At 30.2% G+C, this 26,515-nt stretch overlaps 4 protein-coding genes across 4 annotated transcripts; 3 read left to right on the forward strand and 1 right to left on the reverse strand.

Annotated features, from left to right (window-relative positions):
• Window positions 1–875: 875 nt before the first annotated feature.
• Window positions 876–1,775, reverse strand: LOC124935683. The gene has a single exon (XM_047476103.1). The coding sequence runs from the start codon at window positions 1,773–1,775 to the stop codon at window positions 876–878; it is 900 nt and encodes a 299-aa protein (XP_047332059.1).
• Window positions 1,776–14,869: 13,094 nt separating this feature from the next.
• On the forward strand, window positions 14,870–15,685 carry LOC124935693 (plasmodesmata-located protein 2-like). The gene has a single exon (XM_047476115.1). It carries the CDS (start codon window positions 14,870–14,872, stop codon window positions 15,683–15,685), a length of 816 nt encoding a protein of 271 aa, XP_047332071.1.
• A 2,301-nt stretch (window positions 15,686–17,986) lies between these two features.
• Window positions 17,987–19,859, forward strand: LOC124922153 (membrane steroid-binding protein 2-like). Its single transcript, XM_047462882.1, has 2 exons — window positions 17,987–18,339; window positions 19,442–19,859. Exons 1-2 carry the CDS (start codon window positions 18,047–18,049, stop codon window positions 19,707–19,709), a joined length of 561 nt encoding a protein of 186 aa, XP_047318838.1. The 5' UTR covers window positions 17,987–18,046; the 3' UTR covers window positions 19,710–19,859.
• Window positions 19,860–21,979: 2,120 nt separating this feature from the next.
• LOC124922154 (EEF1A lysine methyltransferase 1) lies at window positions 21,980–24,424 on the forward strand. The gene is made up of 4 exons (XM_047462883.1): window positions 21,980–22,317; window positions 22,635–22,793; window positions 23,164–23,245; window positions 24,122–24,424. The coding sequence occupies exons 1-4, from the start codon at window positions 21,994–21,996 to the stop codon at window positions 24,268–24,270; spliced, it is 714 nt and encodes a 237-aa protein (XP_047318839.1). The 5' UTR covers window positions 21,980–21,993; the 3' UTR covers window positions 24,271–24,424.
• Window positions 24,425–26,515: the final 2,091 nt, after the last annotated feature.

Consider the following 26,515-nt stretch of genomic DNA (forward strand, 5'->3'; position numbering starts at 1 on the left):
TAAGAATATAACAGTATATCGTCAATAAATACTATCACGAAATCATCCAAAAATGATTTGAATACCTTATTCATAAGATTCATAAAAGTTGTTGGAGCATTAGTCAAACCAAATGGCATTACCACATATTCATAGTGTCCATACCTTGTTTGAAATGTTGTCTTGGAAATATCATCAGGTTTAATCTTCAATTGGTGATATTCCGATCGAAGATCAATCTTGCTAAAAACTTGTGCTCCCTTCAACTGATCGAACAATTCATCAATTCTTGGTAACGGATATTTATTCTTGATAGTTATTTTATTAAGCACTCAGTAATCAATACAAAGACGCAATGTCCCATCTTTCTTTTTCACAAAAAGAACAGGAGCTCCCCAAGGAGAAACACTTGGCCTGATGTACCCCTTCTATAATAGTTCTTCTAATTGGTTTCATAGCTCTTTTAATTCCGCTGGAGCCATATGATATGGAGTTTTTGTTATTGGGGTTGTTCCAGGTGCTAAATCAATTGCAAATTGTACTTCTCTATCAGGAGGCAACCCTCGCAAGTTATTTGGAAACACATCTAAATATTCCTTTACAACTGGAATATCTTCTAATGATTTTTCATTCTTCTCTACACCCTATAGAACTACTAAATAACATTCACAACCCTTCCTTATCATATGTTTCGCCTCTAGAGAACAAATCATCTTTGTAGGAGTAATAATATTGTTGCCCATAAAAGAGAATGTAGGTCGTTCGGGAATTTGGAACACTATCTCCTTTTTGTGACAATCAACCGTAGCGAAATTTGTGGCTAACCAGTCCATTCCCAATATAATATCAAAATCATACATATTTAATAATGTAAGATCAACTGGTAGCACATTATCTCATATTTGAACTTCCATAGACATGCAAATTAAGTATGCAATTATCTTATCACCTAGTGGCGTTTCAACACTTAGTTTCACATCTCGGGATTCAGTACTCCAATCATGCTTTGTAACAAAGTTTTGTGACACGAAAGAATTCGTAGCACCAGAATCAAATAATACTATAGAATAATTAGAAGACACATAAATGGTACTTGATACAACAGCATCAGAATTATGTGCTTGTTCAGTATTTATCGTAGAAAATATTCTAGCTTGGCCTCCTTGTGCTTGACTTCTGGGTACTTTCCCTCTAGGTGCTTGCCCAATTCTCTTGTTTTGATTTGGCACTGATCTTTGATTCACCGAGCTTCCAGATTCACATATATAAGGCTGTGTAAATGGTCTTCTTAATCGTGGACAGTTGGCTCGTGTGTGATCATATTGCCCACATGTGATATAAGCTCCAGTTATCCAACGACACTCTTCGGTACGATTATTTTTAAAACAATGTGAGCATTGAACATGTTGATTTTGCAACGATATATTTCTTGAGCCCTGAGACGTGTTATCCAAAGATCGTGGCCTTATACGTTGAAATGCACTTCGACTCCCCTCACCGATATTTGGATTGCTTTGTTTCTTTGAACTTTCATCGTCTATCCTCTTCGTAATTCTCAACTCTCTTTCTATTAGTCTCGACTTCTCCATAATATCAATGAAAGAGTTTAGGTTAAAAGGAACCACCACCTGTCGAATGTGGGAACTCAAACCCATCTCGAATTTCGTTGCCTTCATGATCTCGTTTCCGATCCATATTCGAGCAAACTTTGCCAATTCCACGATTAGGCTTGATATTGAGTTACCGTCATATTTCCCTGTTTCAAGTTCATGAATTCCATCTCCTTTTCTTGCCATAAACTCTTAGGGAAATAATTATTATAGAAGGCTTCTTTAAACTTTTCCCAAGAGAGTTTACTTATATCTTATATCATGCCCGTATGTTAGCTTCTCCATTTCCCACTAGTTGCTTGAATTTCCTTGCAATTGAAATGCTGCAAATCGTACCTTTTCTGTCTCGTTACAGTCGAGGACCTCAAAGATCTTCTCCAATTCACATATCCACTTTTCAGCTTCCATTGGATCACATTTACCTTTAAAGTATGGCAGAGTCAACTTCTTAAATTCATAAAACTTATTAGCCGTTTTTTGTTGAGCTATCCCCGCCATTGATTTAACAATATCCTCAACTGTTACAACATTTGAAGTCTCTTCGGTCTCTTGCCTCTTTTCTGTATTATGTTTGCTTTGATTGGCATTTCGCCTTCTCCTTTCATGACGTACTAAATTGGCAAGATTCTCATCCTCCATTCCTACAACATTTAGTTCAACTGTACTTGTGTGTTCAATGATTGCATCACCATATATAATAAAATATAACCTTAACCAATATATATTTTTGAATATATGGAACATTTTGCTCTGAAACCACTAAAACTGTCACGCCCCAAACCCAGGATTTCCAAAAGGGCATGTGTAGCCACCGCTTGTTATTTTATATCAAATCTAATATAAATACATAACATGCAAGATTCTACCATATAATTCAAAATTCCCTCCTTATCATATATCATCAGATTTAACAACCATTCAGTTCAAAACTTACATAAGATATCTGTTATATCCATAACTACCCGCTATTTTATATCTATAACAAACACTATATAGACTGTACCGTCATAGTAGTACACCCGTCTTCATTTCTCTTATAGTATTTAAGGCTTCACCTATTCTTTATCTGAAATGGTAATCAATTGGGATGTGCTCAACTAGCCTAGTAAGAAAAACCATACATGTTTACAGCTGGATCAAGTAACATATATAGCAGTTTAACAAAATCAATTTCATTATTTAAAATCAACTCATAACATAATAGATTTTCATATATATATATATATATATATATATATATATATATATATATATAGCTATGTAGACAATGATAGAGACTGCATTATAATGACAACTCATATATCATCAACCAGAATTGGGAAGTCCCACGTTGAATCATATCCATTAACTGAGACTGGGAAGTCCCGTGCTGACTCATAACCATCAACCAAGACGTGTATGTATCACGTTGACTCATAACCATCATCCAAGATGTGTATGTCTCACGTTGACTCAAAACCTAGCATTAAATGCATAGGTATCTATTATCAAATAAGCTAGCACAGAATCATGTCCAGAGTAATAAAAACAGTTATACCAACTTCTCAATTTCAACATAATTATCATATACCTTTATCAAATCAATATAACAACTAACATGTATTCTTATCCATATTTTAATCAACATCTTTTTAAACAAAATGATTTTCATATCAAATCCACCTTATCAAAATAAATATATATAGATATACTTTACTGTAAATAGATAAGGATTTCTTACCGTTGATCCCAACTTATCTCTTGTTTAGAATTCCAAATAACCCTTTTTCTTTCACTTTACTTTATATGTTGTTTGTCTGATATTTGTCTATATCGTCTGTCTGTTTCTTTTGATATGCAGGAATTTGGATAAATTGATTTAGGAAGGAAGGAACCTGACGGCAAAAGCGGTGGAACTGAATTAGGGCATGGAGGACTGATGAAAGAATATTATTTAATTAATATTCTTATTAACTTAACATGCATCTGCACATGTGTCCGTTTTAAAAATAACCCACCTAACCCACTTGTCCAACATGATGCTTCTTTCACTTAATATATTTATTTGTTATTATAATAATCCAAAATAATAATAATTGATTATTAAAAAAATGGTATGTACTATGAGGTTATAACTGAAGCGGATTTAAATTTTAGTCAATTTCTTTATTCGTTGCTTAGAAATAGTTTACAAGAAAATTGGCAAGAGTTAAAGAATAGTGTTGCAAATCGAAACTAGAGAATTGGATTATTATTGAAGAAAGATCGAAGTTCATAACAATGAAGGAAAGCTAGACGGACAAGTGCAGAGTTGCCGACATAGTTGGGGGAAAATAAGGAGTTCGTAGAAGGATTTGGAACTCGATTGTGACCCAGACGATGGTGAACCAACTAATTACCTAAAGAAGAATCATCGGATTTAGAATATCGGTATAACTTTGCCGATTGTGGAACTACATTAACAAAAATGAGATTGGAGATATAAGCGACCAGAAGTGATACAATCCGAAGAAGATTCGTTACGATGGTGATTTAAGAACTGAACATGAGTTCTAGTGGTTTCTAATTGCGCGACTATGGGAAGACTGACTGTGATTATGTTCATTGAAGCCGAAGACGGAGGAAAATGAATTCCTACATCTAGGTATTTCATCTTTGCATCAGATAAGATAAAGCAGTACGATATGAATCACTGCTAAATCTCCTAGGTTAATTTGATATCTCTGAAGAGTGGAAAAGTAGATTCCGGGTTAATTTGATAAGTATATCTGAGGAGAGAAAAAGTGTACTGAACTAGAAAGAATGCTTATTTGACTTGCACATATGCTTATTTGACTTGCACAGAAGCAGACAGAAGGCTTATTTGACTACAGAAGCTTGTTTGATTACTGTTTGAATCAAGATATATCATTTTCTGACCAATCCCTAACTATATTCCTGCTGATGAATTGAATTATGGACCTTAAAAGAAAAGTTCGTCGATTTGAAAATGAGTTTTCTCAAATTTTTTGGAGAAGATGTGGAAGACTGGATTTATGATGTTGAAAGATTTTTTCAAATTAACGGTACGCTCGAAGAAGACGAGGTGCCTCTTGCCACAACTCACTTGAGGGTAAAGGCACTACAATGGCTTAGAGAACATGTGGTTATGAAAACTCTTAGCAAAAGATTGACGTGGAGAGAGCTGAAACGATTATTGCGACGCGATTTTGGCTTACATGTAAGGGACAATCCACAACATAAGCAAACGAAGGTACAGACAGAATCATGGGAGTTGATCGCGGAACAAGGTCGACATATAACTGACTTGTTAAAATTATGGAGGATCGTTGATGAACCTAAAAGACAGAAACAAAATGTCGATGATGAAATGACAAGGCAAAAATGGGAAAGTGATCATGAAAAATTGATATTGAAATTCAATGAGTTATTGGAAGATGGCGAGAAACATGGTATTGTAAAAGATATGTCACAATCAACACATTTCCCATTGACACATTCGACTCCAAACAACGAAACCTCTTTTGATGAGGATTGTTCTAAAGTGGAAGACGAGCCTCCTTTCGACGGCTTTTGTTATGAAAAAGAAATGGAGACTCCGCATACTAATGATATAAAATACGACAATCTCAATCTTGATGAAGAAATTTACGATAATTCATGTTTTTCGTTTATTCAATTGCAAGTCTCACTAGTGTACGATGACCGAGAGAAGACGAAGTCAACCTACGTTGAAAAGGATGATCATTATCGGGTGACTTGAGAGAAGATGAAATTGAAAGAATGTTTGAAGATGTTTTGGGCCTTGAAGATAAGATGTTGGCGTTTGATCCCATTTCTCAAGCATTCTTAGCGCCAAGTCCAAATTGCGTCCAGTTTTTGTGGTTCAAGAAATTACAAGACATTGGATCTTGTTTTCAGAAACTTTTATGGCATAAAACATGGATGAGATGCAAGTACTTATTATGGTTTTAAGAACCACCTGATGCAAAGTTTTATAATTGTTCTTATGAGCTACAATTGATAAATCTTATGGGACAATTTGTATGGTTTGAAGAACCACCCGATAGCCTAAAGAAGCAATTTCGGTTATTCATATGGTTCGAAGAGCCACCAGATGTTTTAGAGCTTCAACGGAACTTTTGACTATTGTCGTTCGCGGACGAACGAAGTGAAGGAGAGGGTAATGATACAAGGGGAAAGAATATTAGAGTTATTGATAGAGTAGTATAAATAGAATATTGGTTGTTAAGAATAGAAATGAAATGATATTAGTTGAAAGTTCTTGTTAGAAATTCTCTCCCTCGTCCCTATTGTATTCACCCTAGCAGTTAGGGTTCTATCTCCTTCCTTCATCAATTCTTCACTACTCATCTCAATATAATTCTTCTATCCTTTTATGTTCAAGATTTATACTTAATTCTACTACAAGGTATAACACAAACTTACATGAATGCGTGCATTGTATTCATATTCATTAAATTCAAACTTATGGTATGTTAAAACTTTTACATATATTTAAGTCTCAAAGGAATATAATTCTTTTTCTTATGCATGTTTCCTATACTAATATGCTTCTAAATGTTAGAGAAATATAGAAAATAGTAGAAGAAAGTGAAGAGACTATGAAAGTAGATCGAAGTAACTCATGCAAAGTTGAAGTCAATGAATGCGCAGGTAATTATAAATTTTCTAAAATACTGAAACAAAACTCATTTTATCATATAAGTATTGGCTCAACTAAAACAAATCTAACTCAATGGAAGGATGTAAACACAGCTCACAAACAAACATCATCATATGCAACATCTCAATCATCAATAGTAAAGCCTAGAGACAAACAAGTGAGGATGCAATGTGAATATAATCGCTGGAATTTGAGGAATGCAGATTGAGTTTTGAGAAATGTAGATTGAAATTCTAAAGTAGAGTAAGAGTAGTCAAAGAGGAAACTCACAATAGAATCAGAATTTTACAACTATAAGTCTTGTATGCTTTTGTTGTTTGTTACTGTAATCTTTGTTTGTTTGTTTCCAATCAGATACTCTAAGGTCGTTGTTTGTCATCCTTTAATCAAAGCTAGGGATCGTCTAGTTTTGATTTTGACAATTTCTCCCCCTTTTAGGCTTTTTAATGAAATGGCGATAAATTATTTTCCAAAAAAAATATTATAGATAATATCTTATGATTTTTACTCTTTTCTTCTAGAGTTAGTTTAAAACTTTTTTGTTTTATTGCATATAATTGGTTGTTATTTATTATTAAGTGTATCCATCGCTTTTGTATGTACAACAAGGATATTCAAATTTTAGAGGAAGTAGAGAAGATAATTAAGGAAGAGTAGTTGGTTGAAAAACAAATCACACTTCTTTGTATTTTCAATTCATATTTTTATTATTTTCTTCTTTCATACATTTTACTATGGTCTTTTCATTTTAGAGGAAGTAAGTGATTCCAAACATATATTTACAAAAGATATTGGTAAGGTATCAAGTTTAAGTTATGGCTTAAAATTAACTTAACAGGGAACCTTTTATATAGTTTACCATTCTCATATAAAAGCATCCAATATTATTGTTAACTATTTGAATGAGTGGCTATGTTGCCTTATATCATAGTATGAAATCTGGACCTTTAAGTCAATTTCAGAACAAATGAAAATCTTGATTAAAAGATATTTTCATGATTTGTAATTCAAGTGGGATGTTACTACTAGTCACTTAAGTGATGATTTATAAAACAATGAAAGAAAGGCATTTAGGGCATTGTCTCATTGTATTACAGTTATATTGGTGGTTGCATCTTGGGTATAAGAAGGGATTACTTTTGGTATGTTAGTTTAGTATATTTATTGAGTCAAAGTTGATCACGCAAAGACTTTATGATTGTTGTGTCTATCTATTAACAATTAATTGGAGAGGTTATATATTATGTGCACAATGCACACTAGTAACAAGTTTAATACTGTATGTAGGATTTGCTTTATCTGAAGTTGCATTGTCCAGGAGAAGATTTGTATAAGCACAAGTTGCCTTCTCAACAACTTATAGAGTTGAAGCTAGTCATTGTTACCAATAAAGGTAATGGATCTATAACAATAGCAATAACAACAATATCCCTATTTTATTATGGAAAGAAAGATTGAGACTAGACAGCGTAAAGATTTACTAATATATTCTCATAATCAACAATTAGGAGTTTCATGGCAACACAAAGAGTTTCCGCAACATTGTTATTTTCACGCATGTTCTTTCTGACATCAAATATTCCAACAAGAGAAGCTGCAAATTTAGCCTTAGTCTCTTCCCTCAGAGAGCTTAAAAATTATATTTGTTGCATCATTAGAGTACATCCTTCACGTAACAAATAATTGATATGGACAATAGAAATAATACTTTTCACTGCATCCAAAACAAAAATGTTTGATTCAGGTAAGTCATTGGTCAATAATTCAATTGACTAATGGTTGATGTAGCTGATTTGTGGATTGAATGGTTCAACATCTTAGCAACAATTTATTTCTCATTTGAGCTTCCATTCTCCAGTAGGCACAACAATAGCAGGGGTTGACCAAGTATTGTTAACTGTAAAAATCATCACTTCGATATTAACTTTGTTAGAAGTTAATAGTTGTTTTTATTCTTCGAAAGTCTTCCCAAACTCTTGAACAGAGTCAAGTGCGGAATTGTTTGTTTAGACTTGAAGCAGCAGATAAGGTGGTTGGAAGATACAAATTGTAAAGGACACAAGACACAACGTTTGGTTATGGATGTTCGGAGCAAACTCTCCTACGACACCCCTTCTTCTCAACCTTGAGAAGGATATTCACTAAAAGATTTGGTTTGAATACAACATTTACACAAACCCGGTCAGACACACAGGACTTAAACACTACTTACTTCTGAACTTTTAGCATAACACGCTCTATTAAACAGAACAACCTCTATTTAACTTACAATACTGAATCTCATTCAGAAATATTAGTGAATGTAATACAACTTTGTGATCTAACAAACTTGTGGACTTTTAGAACTTGAGAGCTTGAGCACTTGAGAGAAGGTTCACAAAAATGCTTAAGACTCATGAAAACAGTAGTGAAACGGTTGGTGCAAATTGTCATCCAACTTCTCCTTAAATAGGAAATTGGCAACGGATAGATTTGCTTCAGTGGACACGTGTCCTCTTTCAGTTGGATGAGCTCCAGAATAGTGCCACAAAAAATATCCGTTGAAAACTGATCGTACTAAAGAGGGTAGTGCGCAAAATATTCTTGATCGTGGTGTACTGGAAAGATAACGTGGCATTCTTTTATTCGATTAATACATCGTTGTGTCAGACTACGCATAATGGGTTCGGTTGATGAGCTGGAAATATGCTTTGGTTACCTTCACAAGAAAGTAACCGAAAGTGCTAGCCGAAAGACACTTAATGAATTGAGTAGTCGAAATTCACAAGTAATAGAAAGTGCTTAATGAATGAATAGTCGAACAGGGAATTCATTCTAGATAGTCGAAACTTCTAGTTGGGCGTGCATCTTCAATTAAATAGTCGAACTTGGATAGGTAGATAAATAGTCGGACACGCATCCTCATTTATAGTCGAGCTTGGATGGACAATAAATAGCCGGAATCGCTTCTTTATTTTAGTCGAACTTTGATAGCAAATAAATAGTCGAAAGCGCATATTTATTTCTAGCCGAACCTAAATAGCAATTCAGTTATATTTTCTTCTAAGTTAATCATGCACAAACACAATGTGACATAACTTAGTCTTATTTAGTATACTTAAATTGATAATCGATTTTAACCCAATAGATTGACATTCATAAAGCATTTAACTCAATAAGATGGGATACAATTCAAGAATTCCTTTTTATTTATGGATTTCCAATTATTTTTATCAGTGGATTTTGAAATGTGTTTCTACCCCCTCATTTTATTGTTAGTATTAATGGTATTAATGAATGTTTTTTAAAAATGAAAGAGGTGTGAGACAAGGAGACACTCTCTCTTCATACATGTTTGTATTCATGGAAATTTTTTATTGTGTTTTTAAAATGCTATTAAAAATCGTCCATTCATTTTTCACCCATATTGTAGGAAAGAAGCCATTAATCACATATTATGCTCAGATGTGAATCTATTTCTACAATTAAAGAAGCATTAATTATGTTCTCTAGTATTACATATTTATTCATCAATAAAGAACAATAACTTAGCGTTCATGGTGGTGTCAAAGAGGAAACAGATGAGATAATTGTCAATATCATGGGGGATCAAGGAGGCATTATTCCAGTATATCTCGGTAGATCTCGCACTAAAATTCATTTGTTGAAACGGTCAAAAAATCCAGTCATGGGTTAGCAACAAAACAACTTTCGTATGCTGGAAAGATTGAGATGGTTAGAAAGGTCATTTTGGGCATCATACACTAGTAGAGAAAGGGGACATCAGTAAGGGCTAAAGCCGTTACAGAAGACCTTAAACGCAGTTACTAATAACTTTCAATAACGGCATCCTCATAAAACTGTTATAAATAACAAATTTGAAAAAAAAAACGAAAGACGTGGTATTTGTAATGGTTTTATGAGGATCTCATTACAGATAGTCTTAAGTATCTATAATGGCATCCTCATAGAACCGTTACAGATAACAATTTTGAAAAAAAAGAAATAGAAGACATGGTATCTATAACGATTATACAACGAACCCTAACGGTTCTTTGTATAACCGTTACAGATACCTTTATTTCGAAAAATTGAGAGAAAAGCATGGTATCTATAACGACTCTTTTCAAATAGCCGTTACCGATCCTATATATCAATAACGGTGCTATAGCGTCGTTATAGATATATTAATATATGTAATGGCTCTATAGTGTCATTATTGACTTTCGTTATAGAAAGCTTAACAGTATTATGCGCGACTTTATTTGGGACAGTCAATGTTGTGGGAGAAAGAAAGTCAGGTGAGAGAAGGTGTCTACGTCTAAAGATGAAGGTGGGCTTGATTTAAAGACCTTGTTAAATGGAATCGAGCTCTCATGCTTTGGCATCTATGGGCTCTTGAGAAAAAGAATGATTCGGTATGGGTAATATGGGTTCACACAAGGTTTATGAAAGGTGAAGCTAGTGTCTAGACTTGCAGAATTAAAGAATGAATGTGTTAGTCACTTAAGAAAATTTTCAGATTGCGGGAGGAAGCGTTTTAAAGGATGCATGGCACTATTGGTGATGGAAGAAACACTTTACTTTGGAACAACTCTTGGTTGAAAAATCAGCCTATTATTCTTAAGGAAGAGTTTGTGAGTGCTAGAATTAGAAGGGAGTATTTGATGGTTATAGTTCGGGATGTGGTTGATGGGCAGTGTGGTTCTCTTTTGAGAAGAATACCAAAAGGGGTAAGAATGCTATTCAATTTCAGGATAATGAAGATTCTTTGACTTGGAAAACTGGAAGAAATGGAAAGTTTATATCGGGGATGGCATGAGACATTATTCGTACAAGGGAGTAGGTTGTGAATTGACATCAAATTGTCTAAAGATCTCGAGGCATCAATTTATTTTGTGGCTTACTTTTTGGGAAAAGTTGGAAACTCGGGACCGGTTTAAAAAAATCATCAATATTCGAGATTCCAATTGTCGAAGAATGCACTGACCATCTATTGGGGAATGCCCTTTTGTTGCCTCGTTATGGGATAATTTTTAAAAAAACATGAATATTTCTTTCCTAGCACATGGTATGATACTAGAAGCTTGGCAATGGTGAAAGCAAATGATAACAGGTTCTATTCAAATATGTTCAAGTGCTTATTTGGTATTGCTATATCATGTTTGGAAGGAATGCAATGTTAAGATTTTTACACGAGTTCGGAGGACGATGAAGCAGGTTTTAAAAGATGTTGGTGTTGATGTCCATTCGTTCATTCACACATGGAGGTGTATTCCTACAAATGAGTAGAATTGGATTATTAGTAACAATTGGAGTTTCCCTTTGTGAAGTCACAAGTACAATTCCCCTTAAAATGTACTAGTTTTATAAGAACTTCCCTTTATGTTGTTATTCACTTGTTTTCTTTTGTTTTTTCCTTTAAAATTCAAGGCAATCATTTTTTCGACTTTTTATAAAAATGGTCATTTCCAAAAAAAAAAAATCTTTGAGGATACTATTAGAGTTAGTTCTAGAGTCTGTTGCATTATATTATTAGACTTTAAAATGTTATTTATACAAAGTAGCATGTATCCCGTGCATTTGCACGAGTAATAATATAAAAATCGTGAAAAAAATATTACGGTAAAATTTTTATGGGCGGGTCAACCCACAATCCGACCAAAGTATCCATTTAGTCTCACATATATCCAAATTAACCACAGCTCTCGACCCGGAAATCCGGACACTTTAAAAATTAAGCATCATTATTTATATATATATATATATATATATATATATATATATTAGTTAGTTAAAAAATTGAACTTATATTGTTAAAATGTCACGCGTTTATCAAATTTTGGGTTGAATTTAAAATATAAAGTGTTATTAGCCTAGTTGGTTAAAAGTTTGTACTTGTTTTGTTAGGTTATAAGTTCGAACCATACCTATAATATTTTTAATTTTATTTTTAACCGTTTTAAGTTTATGGGCAGGTCAACCCACAATCCGACTCAAGTATGCATTTACTCTCACATATATCCAAATTAACCATAGCTCTCGACTCGGCAATCCGGACACTTTAAAAATTAAGCATCATTATATATATATAGATTAGTTAGTTAAAAAGTTGAACTTATATTGTTAAAATATCACGCGTTTATCAAATTTTGAGTTGAATTTAAAATATAAAGTTTTATTAGCCTAGTTGGTTAAAATGTTGTACTTGTTTTGTTAGGTTGCAAGTTCGAACCATACTTATAGCATTTTTAATTTTATTTTTAACCGTTTTAAATTTATGGGCGGGTAAACCCACAATCCGACTCAAGTATCCATTTACTCTCACATATATCCAAATCAATCACAACTCTCGACCCGGCAATCTAGACACTTTAAAAATTAAGCATCATTATATATATATATATATATATTATATATATATATATATATATTATATATATATATATATATATATATATATTATATATATATATATATATATATATAGTATATATATATATATATATATATATTGTATTTATCACAAAAGTTGTTGATATTATTATCTGAATGAGATGAATGAGAATAATATGTTATCAAAATGGTTTGTCATACTTATCGATTTGTACTAGTTTATGATTTACTTCACCAACAACTTGGATGGGCTCATTACAATTGTAGGTTCAATTTATCAATTTTTTAATGTCACATTTGATCAACTAGACTAATGAGAAAAATATGAAAGTGTATTGTTTTAATCTCAAATATATAGAAAGTGAGACAAATATATTTGTTATTTATTTAAATTATTTAAATTATTTAATTTTATAAATATAATATACATAATTAAAATTAAATTGTTAAAATTTGTAATTATTCAATTAAGAATGATTGAGATATTTTAAACTAAATAATTTAAATAAATATTATAAACTAAAATAGAATGCGTTATGGAAACATTAAAATAAAAGGTATACTTTATCTATATAGTTTAATTTTATTTATATAACTCTATTTTAACGTTTATTTAGTGTATATTTATTTAAATTATTTAATTTAATAGGTTCAATTTTAATTATATAAATTATAATTATAAATTAAGTAAATATAAAATATGCGTGTAATTTTAATATTTATATAATGTATATTTTATTTTAATATATAATAATTAATTTAATATATTTTAATTACTTCATGCTCAGATAAAAAGCACACTCAAAAAACCCTCAAGGACTCTAAAGTCTAATCAAATAAGACCTCATAAAGGGAAACAATTGCCTAGGACCAACCAGTGTAGTGTAAGAAGACGATTCATTCAATAAAAGTAAAAACTCAAAGCCATAGTTGAAGAAAGAACGGAGAGTGAACAAGAATTGCTATAGTTTAATTTTTAGTATGAAGGTGGAGAGAGAGAGGAAAGTGTGAGTTTGAAGAATTGGTTAGAGGTCCCTACCCTTAAACAAACAAGAATAATATAATAATTGAAATGGAGGAGGAGTGAAAACAGGCTAATGCTATCCTGTTGATGCGATGTATTCACCAAATGGAAACAAATTTTCCATCAATATAAATAAATAAAGAGTGAGGTCTTTCCGAACTTTCTCCTCCTTTTTTTTTCTTTTTTTTTTTCAACCTGAAAATTAAATAATTAAAATACATTAAATTAAATATTATATATTAAAATTACACACATATTTTATAGGATTAAAATTTGACATATTAAATTAAATAATTTAAATAAATATACACTAAATAAAGTCTTATTTTATTTATTTTATTTGAATTATTTAATTTAATATGTTTAATTTTAATTATACATATTATATTTATAAAATTAAGTAAAAAAGATAAAATATGTTAATATTTATATAATTTATTTTATTTTAATATATAATATTTAAATAATTAAAATACATTCAATTAAATATTATATATTAAAATAAAATATACATTATATAAATATTAAAATAACTTTATTTTATTTATTTTATTTTTATCTTTTATGTAATATATTTTATTTGAATTATTTAATTTAATATTTTTAATTATACATATTATATTTATAAAATTAATAAAGATAAAATATGTTAATATTTATTTAATATATTTTATTTTAATATATAATATTTAAATAATTAAAATATATTCAATTAAATATTATATATTAAAATAAAATATACATTATATAAATATTAAAATTACACACATATTTTATATTTATCTAATTTATAATTATAATTTATATGATTAGAATTTGACATATTAAATTAAATAAATATACACTAAATAAATGTTAAAATTAAATTAAATAAAGATAAAACTATGTTAATATTTATTTTAATATTTATATAATGTGTTTTATTTTAATTTTTAATTTTTGTTTTAATTATTTAATTAAATATTATTAATTTTAATTATATATATATATTATGTTTATAAAATTAAATTATTATTAAGTTTAGTGAGAGAAATATGTAATTAGTTAATTAATTAATTAGTTTAGTGAAAGTAGTGGATATTTTGAAAAAGTGAATGAAAATGTGGAATATATGGTGAAAAAATGAATAATAGTTGGATAGAAGTCCCCATTTTCCTCCTATAATACCCACCAATATTAAACCAGAATAAAGTAAAATTTGAAGATTGAGCAGACATGAACTTCAAATTCCCCATCTTTTTCTCTCTTCTTGTCACCCTTCTCTTATCATCATCATCATCCATTAAACCCATAATCAATTCGGATCGTCATGAAACTCTCAACATGATTTACAAGAATTGCAGTACATCCATGTCTAATTATTTTCCACCCCAAACATTCTCCTCTCTTTTCCAAGAACTCACTTCCCATTCATCCAACACAAAATTCTACACCACCGCAGCCGGAGACCAAAACATGGCAATCTCCGGCAGATTCCAATGCCAAAACGACCTAACCGCCATCGCATGCCACAATTGCGTCCAAAAACTATCCAAAATCTCAACCTCCCTTTGCGGTCAATCAATCCCCGCCCGCATCCACCTTTCCGGATGTTACTCACACTTCGAGCTAGACGAACCGGGGCCCATCGAAGAATCGATGGTGTTGTTGTCAAAGCTCACACTACAACACAAGTCGTGTGGCGGTGATGGTGATGGTGATGGAAGTGCGGTGGGGGCATTCAAGGCAGCAAGGGATGAGGCATTTGTCGCCGCTCAGGAAGGAACGGCGACAAAAGGGTACTACTTTGAAAGGAGTCGTGAAGGAATGCGAGTTAAGGCTCAATGTGATGGGAGCTTAATCGGAGGGTGTGATTGTGGGGAGTGTGTTAGTAGGGCGGTAGAGGTTGCGATGGATGAATGTGGGGATTCGTTTTCGGGTGAAGTTTATCTTGATGGTTGTTATTTTATCTATTTATACGATAATTCTGGTTTTTCTGGTGAGTATTCTCGTAAAATCTTTATTTTCTCGCGTTACATTCAAATTGATTAAAGATCGGTTAAATACTTTTAAAACAAAACATTCCCCACAATCATCGTTTCATCTTAATAAATTTATTTATTTTTCTCTCCTATTTGTTTTGATTGTTTTTTTTTTATATATATATATATATGTAGACTGTTTTGTTTAGTTCCAACACTCCACTCAACTTTTAACATGATTCAAATTATAACATATTGATTGAGTTTACAAGAAATGCTCAATAACACAACTAACAATAACCATTCATTTGTCTCTTTTTCCGGAAATAATTACTTGGAAGACAATGAAATGGTTGGAAGAAATGCAAATAAAATAATAGCAATAGTTGTTGGAGGAGGTGTTTTCTTGTTGGGGATTGTTTTCTTCTGCTACTACAAGTCTTGGAAGAAGAGGAATGATGACATTTGATCAATATTTATGTTTTTTTCTATCTAAATGGAATTCCTAATTAAAACATGTTATTGTTATATTTGATATTTACGTATAATTCATATGTTGAATTAACATTTAAATGTTGTAAGTAGAACAACCAAATGGTCACTTACACCAACACATTTCATCTATTTCAGATTTAATTCGAGTTTTATATTTTATTAATTTTAATAATATTGTTTTGTATTGGAGTTGGTAGGAGGAAAATTTACTATGTACTTTTTAATTAAATAGTCGTGTTAGGATAAATGTTTAAAAATATTTAAACAATTATTTAATTTATCTCGGTCAAAAGTGTTTTTGTTTAATTGTACAAATGTTTCTAATTCAACTCTATTTATAATTTCTGAAATGAAAATGAGATAAATTGGGATGATATCTTAATTACAATTTAAAGGCATGGATATCTTTTTTTTACTAATTTGTCCATTTATAAAATTGAAAATAGGCATGTAGGATAAATTAATCTTTTAAAAATGAGATTTTGTTATACAAATGATACTATATTATAATGACATATATATTAATACTAATTATAATATAAATAAACATATTATATCTTATTTTCAAATTAATCCCAAATAATCTAAACCCAGACTACCTAAATATAACTTTTTGGTGAACAACATTAATCAACACAAGGTTAAGAAAACTTGTAGAATTTTGTGGTTGTTTGGAAGATTAAACAATGAATTAAATCGTCATTTTTTGTCTACTTTGAAAATGTAGAATTTAGTAAGTGAAGTTTGTCCTTTTTTTAACATTTATAACTCTTGAAACTCACCTAAGATATTTAGAAAATAGTTTGATTCTATCTTGAATTATCTTTAAATTGGTGGCGTTAGACTCTAGATAGAGTTTAAAACGCTCTAATCATTTGAATTTAAGAATTGTTTTTATTATATTTTTTTTTTGATAGGTTATCCAATATCATTCAATAATATTTTATCTTGTGTGTTCAAAATCTAATGAAAATAGTGTCAATTGAATTCATTAACACATAAAGTAAAAATCAGGTAAGGAAATCATGACTTCTATTCTCAAGAGCGGCATGCAAAAAATCGAAAAATCGATAACCAAATTGATAGCTAATTACCGGTTTGTCAGTTAACCAGTTCATCTTGTTAATCGGTTTCTTATCAATTAAACAATTCAGTTTCGGTTGAACTATTTTTCCACATGTTTAACTGATAATAATTTAATTATATATTTATATTTTATAATTTATATTAGTTTTTTTTTATAAATATTAGATAATATTATAATATTTAATAATTTATATATATTAATTATTTTTTAATTTTAAATTATAATTTGTATAAAATTAGTTTTAAAAAATAAATTAAAAAACAACCGAAATAGTTTCATTGAAATATGTAAAGTTATTTTTTTTTAAAATTATAATTATGATAAAATTCCTAAAAAAATATGTATTTAAAATATATCTAAAATCAAAATAGTAAATTGTAAATGGTCTATTTATCTAATAAAATTTATTTAATAAATTTAATACTTAATTTAAAAAATTAAAATATAAATTTAATACTTAATTTAAAAAATTAAAATATTTGTTTCCGGTTAATCGATCGGAATCGATAAAACTAGAATCGGTCAGTATTAGTTAACCAGATGGTAAAATAAAGTGTAAAACCAAATCCACCGGTTAAAGACGTTTTAAGTATAAATCGAATTCACCTTCTAACCATTATTAAATTTTAACAATTATTATTTTCAATAAAATTCAAAATAAGTGTTTGTTTTTCCTAACTTCTTTTATAATAATATTGCATGATGAAGTTTAATTAAAATAAGTATAAGATTCAATTTAAATATACTATAAATGCTTAAGGGTCAAAATTGGGAATTTTTTTGGGGAGTTATCGAAGTGAAAGAAGAAGAAGAAGAAGCGGAGAATTCAATTCAGACTGTAAGAAGTCAATGGGGTTGTATTCGACTTTGACCGATTTCATCGGCGCGTACACCGGTCTATCTCCGGCGGCATTCTTCACGATATTAGCCATAATGTTTGTTGCTTACAAGGTTGTTTGCGGAATGTTCGTGGCGGCAACCGATTACTCCGCCGTCCAGCGTGAGAACGCCTACGCTCTTCGCGATCCCGTTCAAATGGGTGACGTTACCGAGGAGGAACTCCGATCATACGATGGATCTGATTCTCAGAAGCCTTTGCTTATGGCTATCAAAGGCCAGATTTTCGATGTATCTCGTTCTAGGTTACTTCTTTCTCCTTGCTTATTTCCTTGCTTCACATTCTAAGTTGCTCAAGTTATCTGCTCCATGCCTCCATCAATTTAAAACATAGATTAGATATGGATAACTGTGTTTAGGAGAATCAAATATCAAGTTGTTGATTCAGGTGAAATTGTATTGATTTGATTGAAAAAACAATAAATCTTGCTTATGATTAAACATGAAATTGAAGAAGAGGAAATGATTTTGCATCTCATAACATAAGAAGAAGCAATTTGTTTCATGTGGTTCAATAATGGATTCAAATAGTTCTTTGTTTTGAAGGTTTCTTTTACTTACATATGGAGTTTTTGTTTACTTTTGATCACTCCTTTGAACACCTCTATGATGTGTGTTATTTGAGATTAATATCAAATAATTCACTATTCAATCAACAATCTACTTATCAATCATATCATTCTGTCAAATTTCTTATATTTTGTTTAGCAAAGTTTATTTCATTGAAAAGAAAGGAAAGTAGAAAAATAGCAAATGTTATGTGTACATAAAAGAATGAAATCAGAGGAAAGGAGGAGTTGAGACCCCTTCATTGGACTCTGCTCATGGTTGGCTTCCACAGTTGGGTTAACTGCCATGAGCTATCCAATGAATCTGGAATAAACCGGTTGGAACAAAAAGCAACGGGAATAAAAATTCGAAACAAACAGTTTTGGAACATGAAGCTAAATGTTAGTAATAATAATAATAATACTTAGTGCTACTAATGACAATCAAAACAACAATGTAATCGCCCTTTATAACGGCATTTCCCAAACAAAATTCATTTCTTATCTAGCTCAATGAATTTGAAATAACCACTTGGTTATTCAAACAACTCATCATTAAACAAGACTTAAGTATTTTTGTTTGGTAAAAGAAGTGTGTCTGAAACAGATCACAATTCATTTGAAAAATGATCTTTTTGGTTGGAAAACAAATTTGTACTAGAATTTTCCAATCTTGCTATCATTTGGTATAATAGTTTGGATCTTAAGTTGGATCATAAACTAGATTTTAGGTTGGAGGATGACAAACCAAATTTGAGCTAGATTTTACATTTTAACTTGACAATTCTTTTTCGTGCAGGATGTTTTATGGACCTGGTGGACCATATGCTTTATTTGCAGGCAGGGATGCAAGCAGAGCCCTAGCTCTCATGTCGTTCGATGAAAAAGACCTAACTGGAAACATTGAGGGTCTCGGTGAATCTGAGCTCGAGGTCTTACTGGACTGGGAATTGAAATTCAAAGAGAAATATGTTCAAGTTGGGCAGCTTGTTGGAGAGAAGAAGAATGAAGATGAGAAAACCGAAAACAAAGGTAATAATATTGACAATTCCAGTATTGAATCTTGAAGATGTTATCTATGCATAACTGTAATATCAGTAAAAACTTATTTCCCACTCAAGGTAGCATCTTAGTATTTTGTTGTTGATTTAAGAAACTTGATATGTGATTGTTTAGGGTGATCTAATTGATATGGATGACAATGAGTTTATATTTGGAAAAATATATTTTGTCATTGAAAAATAGTTAAAGTTTAAAATTTAGAGTTTTCTTTTGATGATCCAAATTATTGGGTAATTCTTTGTTTTATTTGGTATAGGAACTTATTTCATGATCATTCTTTTTATCTTCATACTGGAACTTGTAACAAATCCTTCAAATAAGTAGTCTCCTTTGGAGGGTATGTTGTATGGTGTTATTTTTTAGAGTTTGAATTTATAGTTTTTGAAGAAGATAATTTGATAGCACGAAATTTGTTATGATTCAAGTGAGGATAAGTGCTAATAAAATTAATAATTATGTTGAACTTTAGTTTAGTGTCTTTTAATTTATGATGAATAAATCAAAATTAAATGTACAATTTGAAAAACTACTTATTTAATGTGAAGTGAAAAGCAATATCACTTGTAATAAAATGAATGTAGTTAAAATTGATAGTTTATATCAAATTAGATTGTAAAAAAACAATAGGAATTGAAATTGGGAGTTAATTATGCTATTTTAGGTAGGAATTATAATTTTAAATTTAATTTTTTTTTATATATTTTCAAACAAAATAATTTATTATTTTATTATTTAAAATATGATTAATATTTCAATCAATTTTTTTTTATTTAGTATGTTAAAATATTAAATTTGTTATCTTTTTTTTATTTTTTAATTTAGTAAGTAGTTATTTTAAACTGATATATATATATATATATATATATATATATATATATATATATATATTAATTTAATAAATTAACCTGTGATACTAAGCAAGTTGATGCTGGTAATAAGAATGAATATTAAACAAAATTATTGACACTTAACTATCATATAAATATTTGCTCTTATGAAATTAATATTTTAATAAAATATATAATATATACTAAAATTATTTTTATAATATTTTTTTCCAAACATAAAAAAATATAATTCAAATGATAATTTATTGTCAATTCTCATAAAATTAGAATTAAAATATTAATACCGATTTTCCTAAAAATTTATTTAAAATAATATTAATTATATATTATTATTATTTATATGTATATAATTAATTAATAAATAAATAAAAGACATTAAAATATATATATTTACACAATTAATTATATAAATTTATATATTTAAAAAAAATAATTTTTTGAAATTCTAAATACAAATTCATTTTGTTTTAGTTTAAAATCATAAAAAATTGGCTAGTAAATTTAACTTGTTAATCTTAACTAAAATGATAAAATAGTGTGATTTTAGTTAATAGCATAGGAATAAAATCTTTTGAAAAATCAATGAAAAAATAAAATTTTAAATCATGATAAAAAAAACATGGGTTCACAACATTTTTTTCAAAATATATAATTTTTATTTTAATTTATAAATTTTATTAGGACGGCAATTTTGGACTCGATACTAAAACACAATCCGAACTGAACACGAAAAAAATCGGGTTAAAGTCATGTATTATTTTTGTTCGGGTTAAAATCAAATCGACCTGTTTAACCTAATTAATAAAAATGTCAAAATCGAGTTAACCTGAAATGACCTAAAGTAAACACGATAACATGTTTACAAGTTTATTTTGTTAAGTTTTGTGTTTTATTTTCCTACTCACTCATTTTCATTTTCTTTTGTATGATGTTTTGTAAGCGTATTTGTGATTTAGCTTATTTTTGTTTTGTGTTAATGTTATTTTAATTTGAAATAAAGAGACGTGAATTAATTATATCGAATTGAGTTAGACAAATCGAGTAAATCAGGCGGGGTTCAGGTCAATCACAAATAAACAAGTTAGGTCCAGGTTAAAAATTTTAACACGAATTACTAAACACGTCAGATTTAGGTTAGTAATGTTCAACTCATTAACTGGTTAACCCGAACCCACCAACTTAAAACTGACCCGAATTATAACATCAAAATTTTATAGTAACAAAATTTTAATTACTCTAAGTGTATATTTGTTATAAGAAAATATCAAATAAATTTATGAATTTATATTTAATTAAGTAATTTTATTATCATCTAACAACTCAAATATATTTGTGATTTGAAATGAAGTTTTGGGCCTTCTATTCTTAAACGGGTCATAATAAATAGTATTTGGGGGTTATTTGAAATTCGTCGGACACAAGTTGTAATTACTTGTGAGAAATGGAGGCTGTGGAAGAAGCGAGAGAAACTATTACGCCCGTCGAAGACGACGATGATCTTCCCACGCTGAGCTCTCACACACTTGAAGCTCTGAAACAGTTCCTCTCCGAACAAACCCAAGTCCAAGTCGACGACGACGCTAACTCAGCCCAAGTAAACGATAAGGAAGTGTCGCTGGTTACGGAGAATTGGAATCTGAGCCAGTTCTGGTATGACCAAGAAACCGCAGAGACCATCGCCAAGGAAGTTCTTCATCTCTCCCAGTTATTTGATTCTCCTTACGCCGCTTGTGTTGCCTGCCCCACTCTCTACGCATATATCAAGGTAATCAAATGTTCAATTTTCTTAACCAATTTGTGGACCTAATTGATGTTGATACCCTTTTCTAAATTATCAATTATTGTGAAATCTTTGTTAATGAATGATGTATCTGTGAGAGTTTAAAGTAGTAGACTGAACAATCAATCTTTCCTGTTGCTATTGATGTTATAAAATTGGTTTTTCATGTCATAAATATCTGGGGGGAATGATTATGTAGGTGCAATAACACACTTGTATATTTGCTGAAATGTCCTATGTAAAGGGCATTTGTTACTTTTCCTGCTATTAATTTTACTATTTATTATGCATTTGGATTTCAGAAAATCGATCCAAATGCACATGTCCAACTTCTCGAGTATGATACACGTTTCCAGAAATATGGAAATGAGTTCACATTTTATGATTATAATCAACCGGAGGAACTTCCATCACCCTTGAAGAATGCCTTTCAAGTTTTAATTGCAGACCCGCCTTATCTGGTGAGTTACATTTCAAATTTATCATGCTAAGTTAGACTATAACAGAGATTTGTTATAGTCTAATTTGAAATTTTCACATATGCAAGATCTTTAATTTGACTTTTGAGAAGTGGTTGCTTTAGGTATGTTGATTTTTAATTTGAATTTGAGGATTGATTATCTCATATGGTATTGGCATATTCGAGAGTTCAATTTTCAAAATTTTATGCGAAATAGACCAATGTTTTCCCATTATTGACTTCTTTTTACATTCAGATACCTTAATTTTTGTTTTAGCGAGTTCAAATACGCTTGAACTGCCCATAACATTTGTCTTTTAAGAACTTGTCCATTTTATTATGTAAAAATGATTTGTCTTTTCTTGTGGCAGAGTAAGGAGTGCTTAGAGAAAGTTGCGCAAACAATCTCATTTCTCAAGCAAAATGGGAAATGTTACATACTTCTACTAACAGGTAAGAAATTAATAGTATTTGAAGTTTTATCGGAATGAATTGACTTTGTTTGTATGTGGATGTGTCACTCGGAAACCCCAATAACTTTTGGGTTAGAGATCCGAGTACATCCAAGGGGCTGGTTTGATGCGGTTTATTTGGATTTAATCTAAGGCATTGTTTGATTTGGGTTATTTGAGACTATCCAATAAACAATCTATTCATCAATCACAGCATTCAAATCATCAACCAAAATACTCTTTATTTAAATAACCGGGTTTTCATTAACCTACATCAAACGTGATTATATGGAATAACCCTAATCAAACAATGCTTTAAATAAAACACTATCATCATCTTTCATTCACCATTCAAAACATCAACTGAAATATAAAAATATCCTTATTTTCTTATTTGTAACATTTTAAAGCATTAAACACTAAGGATATTTTGAACATTTGACCTAAATAATCCAAACAAACTATTTCTTTCATCAAACAAGTTTCTTTACAAAGAAACAATCAGATTATTTCTAAATAACTCCAGATCAAACAAGCCCCATATAAGCTATGATTAGCTGGGATACACCATAAATCTGGACAGTAGACAAAATTCTTAAAGCTTTCATCAAGTCTAAACAGAAGAGCAATCTTATTGCAGTCCATTTTTTAGGCTTATGTAGTCCAGATATCTTCCAGAATAAGAACATAAACGCCCCGATTCCAAATGGAGTCCCACCCGAGTGAGAAACCAAGCCCACCCAATTATTTAATGGTTAAATTCTAGCTGATATATATAGGATCATCAATCAACTTGGAAGAAGAAATCTTACAGCTATGATACATATATTTTTCGTTATATTACTGCAATGATATTGAATTGCAATTATTTTTTCAGGGGAAGTGCAGAAGGATAGGGCTGCAGAACTACTAGACCTACATCCTTGCGGTTTTAGGCCTAGGCACTCGAGCAAACTTGGGAATGAATTCAGATTGTATACCAGTTACGATCCTGAGACGAGGTTAGGCGGTTGGGAACGCGACTGATATTCATTATTCTTTTTTTTGTATTTGAAGACAATCAGACAATTTTGTAGTTGTTGGTTTACCATCTTGTGTTTTATGTGTCCTCTTAAGTAAAGATATGGCTGAAACTTAGAGCTTATTTAATGTAGGGTTGCTTAAAGAAAATGTTTGTTGAGAAAAAATGGATTATTTGGATTAAATCTTTTTTATATCTAATATTTTAAATGTTGTAAAAAAATAAGATAAATATATTTTAGTAATTTAGTGGATGATTTGAATAATTTTATATATTAATTAATTTATATTTAACTAAAATAATTTACATTAAACTAAATGAAGCTACCAAAGCATATGCTTAGCTTCCTCTCAACTCAACAAAAAGAAAAAGAGCAAACTCTGTCTGTCTAAAGCTGTTGTAAATAATTCTTAAAAGCTTTTTAAAATAAATTGGAATATTTTAGAGTTGTTATCTTAATCAAGTTATAAAAATAAAAATGAAAAAGAGAAAAGTTATAGACTATTATTTAATTTCATTCAAAATCACTATTTTTTTAATGCCTAATATCAATTGTAAAAGTTTAAAAACCCTCCAAAATGACACTATTGGTACATTGCTAGGGTTATTTGATCTTATATGAATAAGTTTCTAAAGAATCTTAATTTTCTTCCAAAATTTTCATTAAAAATCTCATCTTATTTTATAGTTTGTGACAGTCTCAAACTTTTCTGAATGTCTTAAATTATTATGTCTTGATTTATACTTTTAAAATAATTTGAAATTAAGAATATATATTATTTAAAAATTATTTGAAAAATAATAACATGAAATAATTTGTTTCATTTTTATATGCAAGCAAGATGAGTCCATCAGAAAAATTACTGGTAATGTCGATAGGTTTGGTTAACTTTTTTTTAGATAGATTTAAATACGGTTTTACTGCATGGCTATATTCAATTAAGATTTTAGGGTTTACGTCCCACCATATATTCAACAGATTTAATGTATCATATATTAAGTTTAAAATAAAAACTAGTTAGACAAAATAAAATTGATATATTTATAAAATTTATTCGTTAATTAGAATATTAATTAATTTATATTGAGGGCAGATTGGATTAATTCGATTATTTGAATAAATTTTATATCATACCATAATAGATAACTTTTTTATATCAAAACTTTATACATAACCCTATAATAACGATACCACGAATGAAAGTCGGATGTACAACTTAGAGGAAGATCATTCATATCTTTCAAGATCCACCTCAAATCAATTTAATGTTCATTCTTTAAGTAAAACGAGTTTTTAATGCAAGTAAACCACCATGTTAGCTCTGAAGTAGTAAAAGATTTTACCTAAAAAATTATAGGTTTTATATTCTATTCTCACTAAGAAATTATGACTAAAAGACACGGAGCGAGTCACAAAATCCAAAAGTTTCATTTTCCTTCCTGTTCTAGGAAATCAAGCAACTTTGAGTAATAGGATTAGGGCTTCGTATTCGGCGTTGTACATTTGAAAGCTGCTGCGGTAAAAAAAAATTATTTTTAATTTGAGGGTTTACTTGATTGGGAAATTTGACAAAATGACCATAATGATTACTCTATTTGCATCCGTGGTCACCGGCTAATTTATATTGCTTTGGTGACCACTTTAATTGTTTTGGACGAAATTATCCTTTTCGCGTAATGCGAAGGGACTTCGCGTTTCTCGAAGTGGAACAGTGTGAAAAGTCCATAATACTCATACTATTTAATATAACCTTGCCATTTTTTTCATTTATTTTCTTCTCCTTCTCTCTCTTCCCGCTCTTCTCCTCCTTCTCTCTAAACTGGCCGGCTGCGGCGGCGGCGATCGACAGCGATACAGACAATGAGCTCCACGGCGGGCACTATTTCACTTGGTACGTTTATCCTATGATACTTCAAGATTATTGTTATTCATTTCTGCATCTTCGAATCACTGTGTTGTTTAGAGTTTTATCCGATGATACTTTTCGTTTCACGAAGTCTTTCCCGTTTCGCGAAGTCCTTCCCGTTTCGCGAAGGCCTTCCCGTTTTGCGAAGTCCTTCCATTTCACAATATTAATTATCCTGTTTCTAAATAAATCATGTTTTTTATTGCAGCCGAAATTTTCGTTTTCTATAATGGAGAGTGGAAATTTGATGCTGGTGGAATATTGTATTTTGATGCCTCTTCAATTAAAACAATTGATTTACCCCCAAAGTACTCGGTATGCCAAATTAGTTGATAAACTCTAT

The sequence above is a fragment of the Impatiens glandulifera genome, chromosome 1, assembly GCF_907164915.1.
Source record: "Impatiens glandulifera chromosome 1, dImpGla2.1, whole genome shotgun sequence".
NCBI classification, from domain to species: Eukaryota; Viridiplantae; Streptophyta; class Magnoliopsida; order Ericales; family Balsaminaceae; genus Impatiens; species Impatiens glandulifera.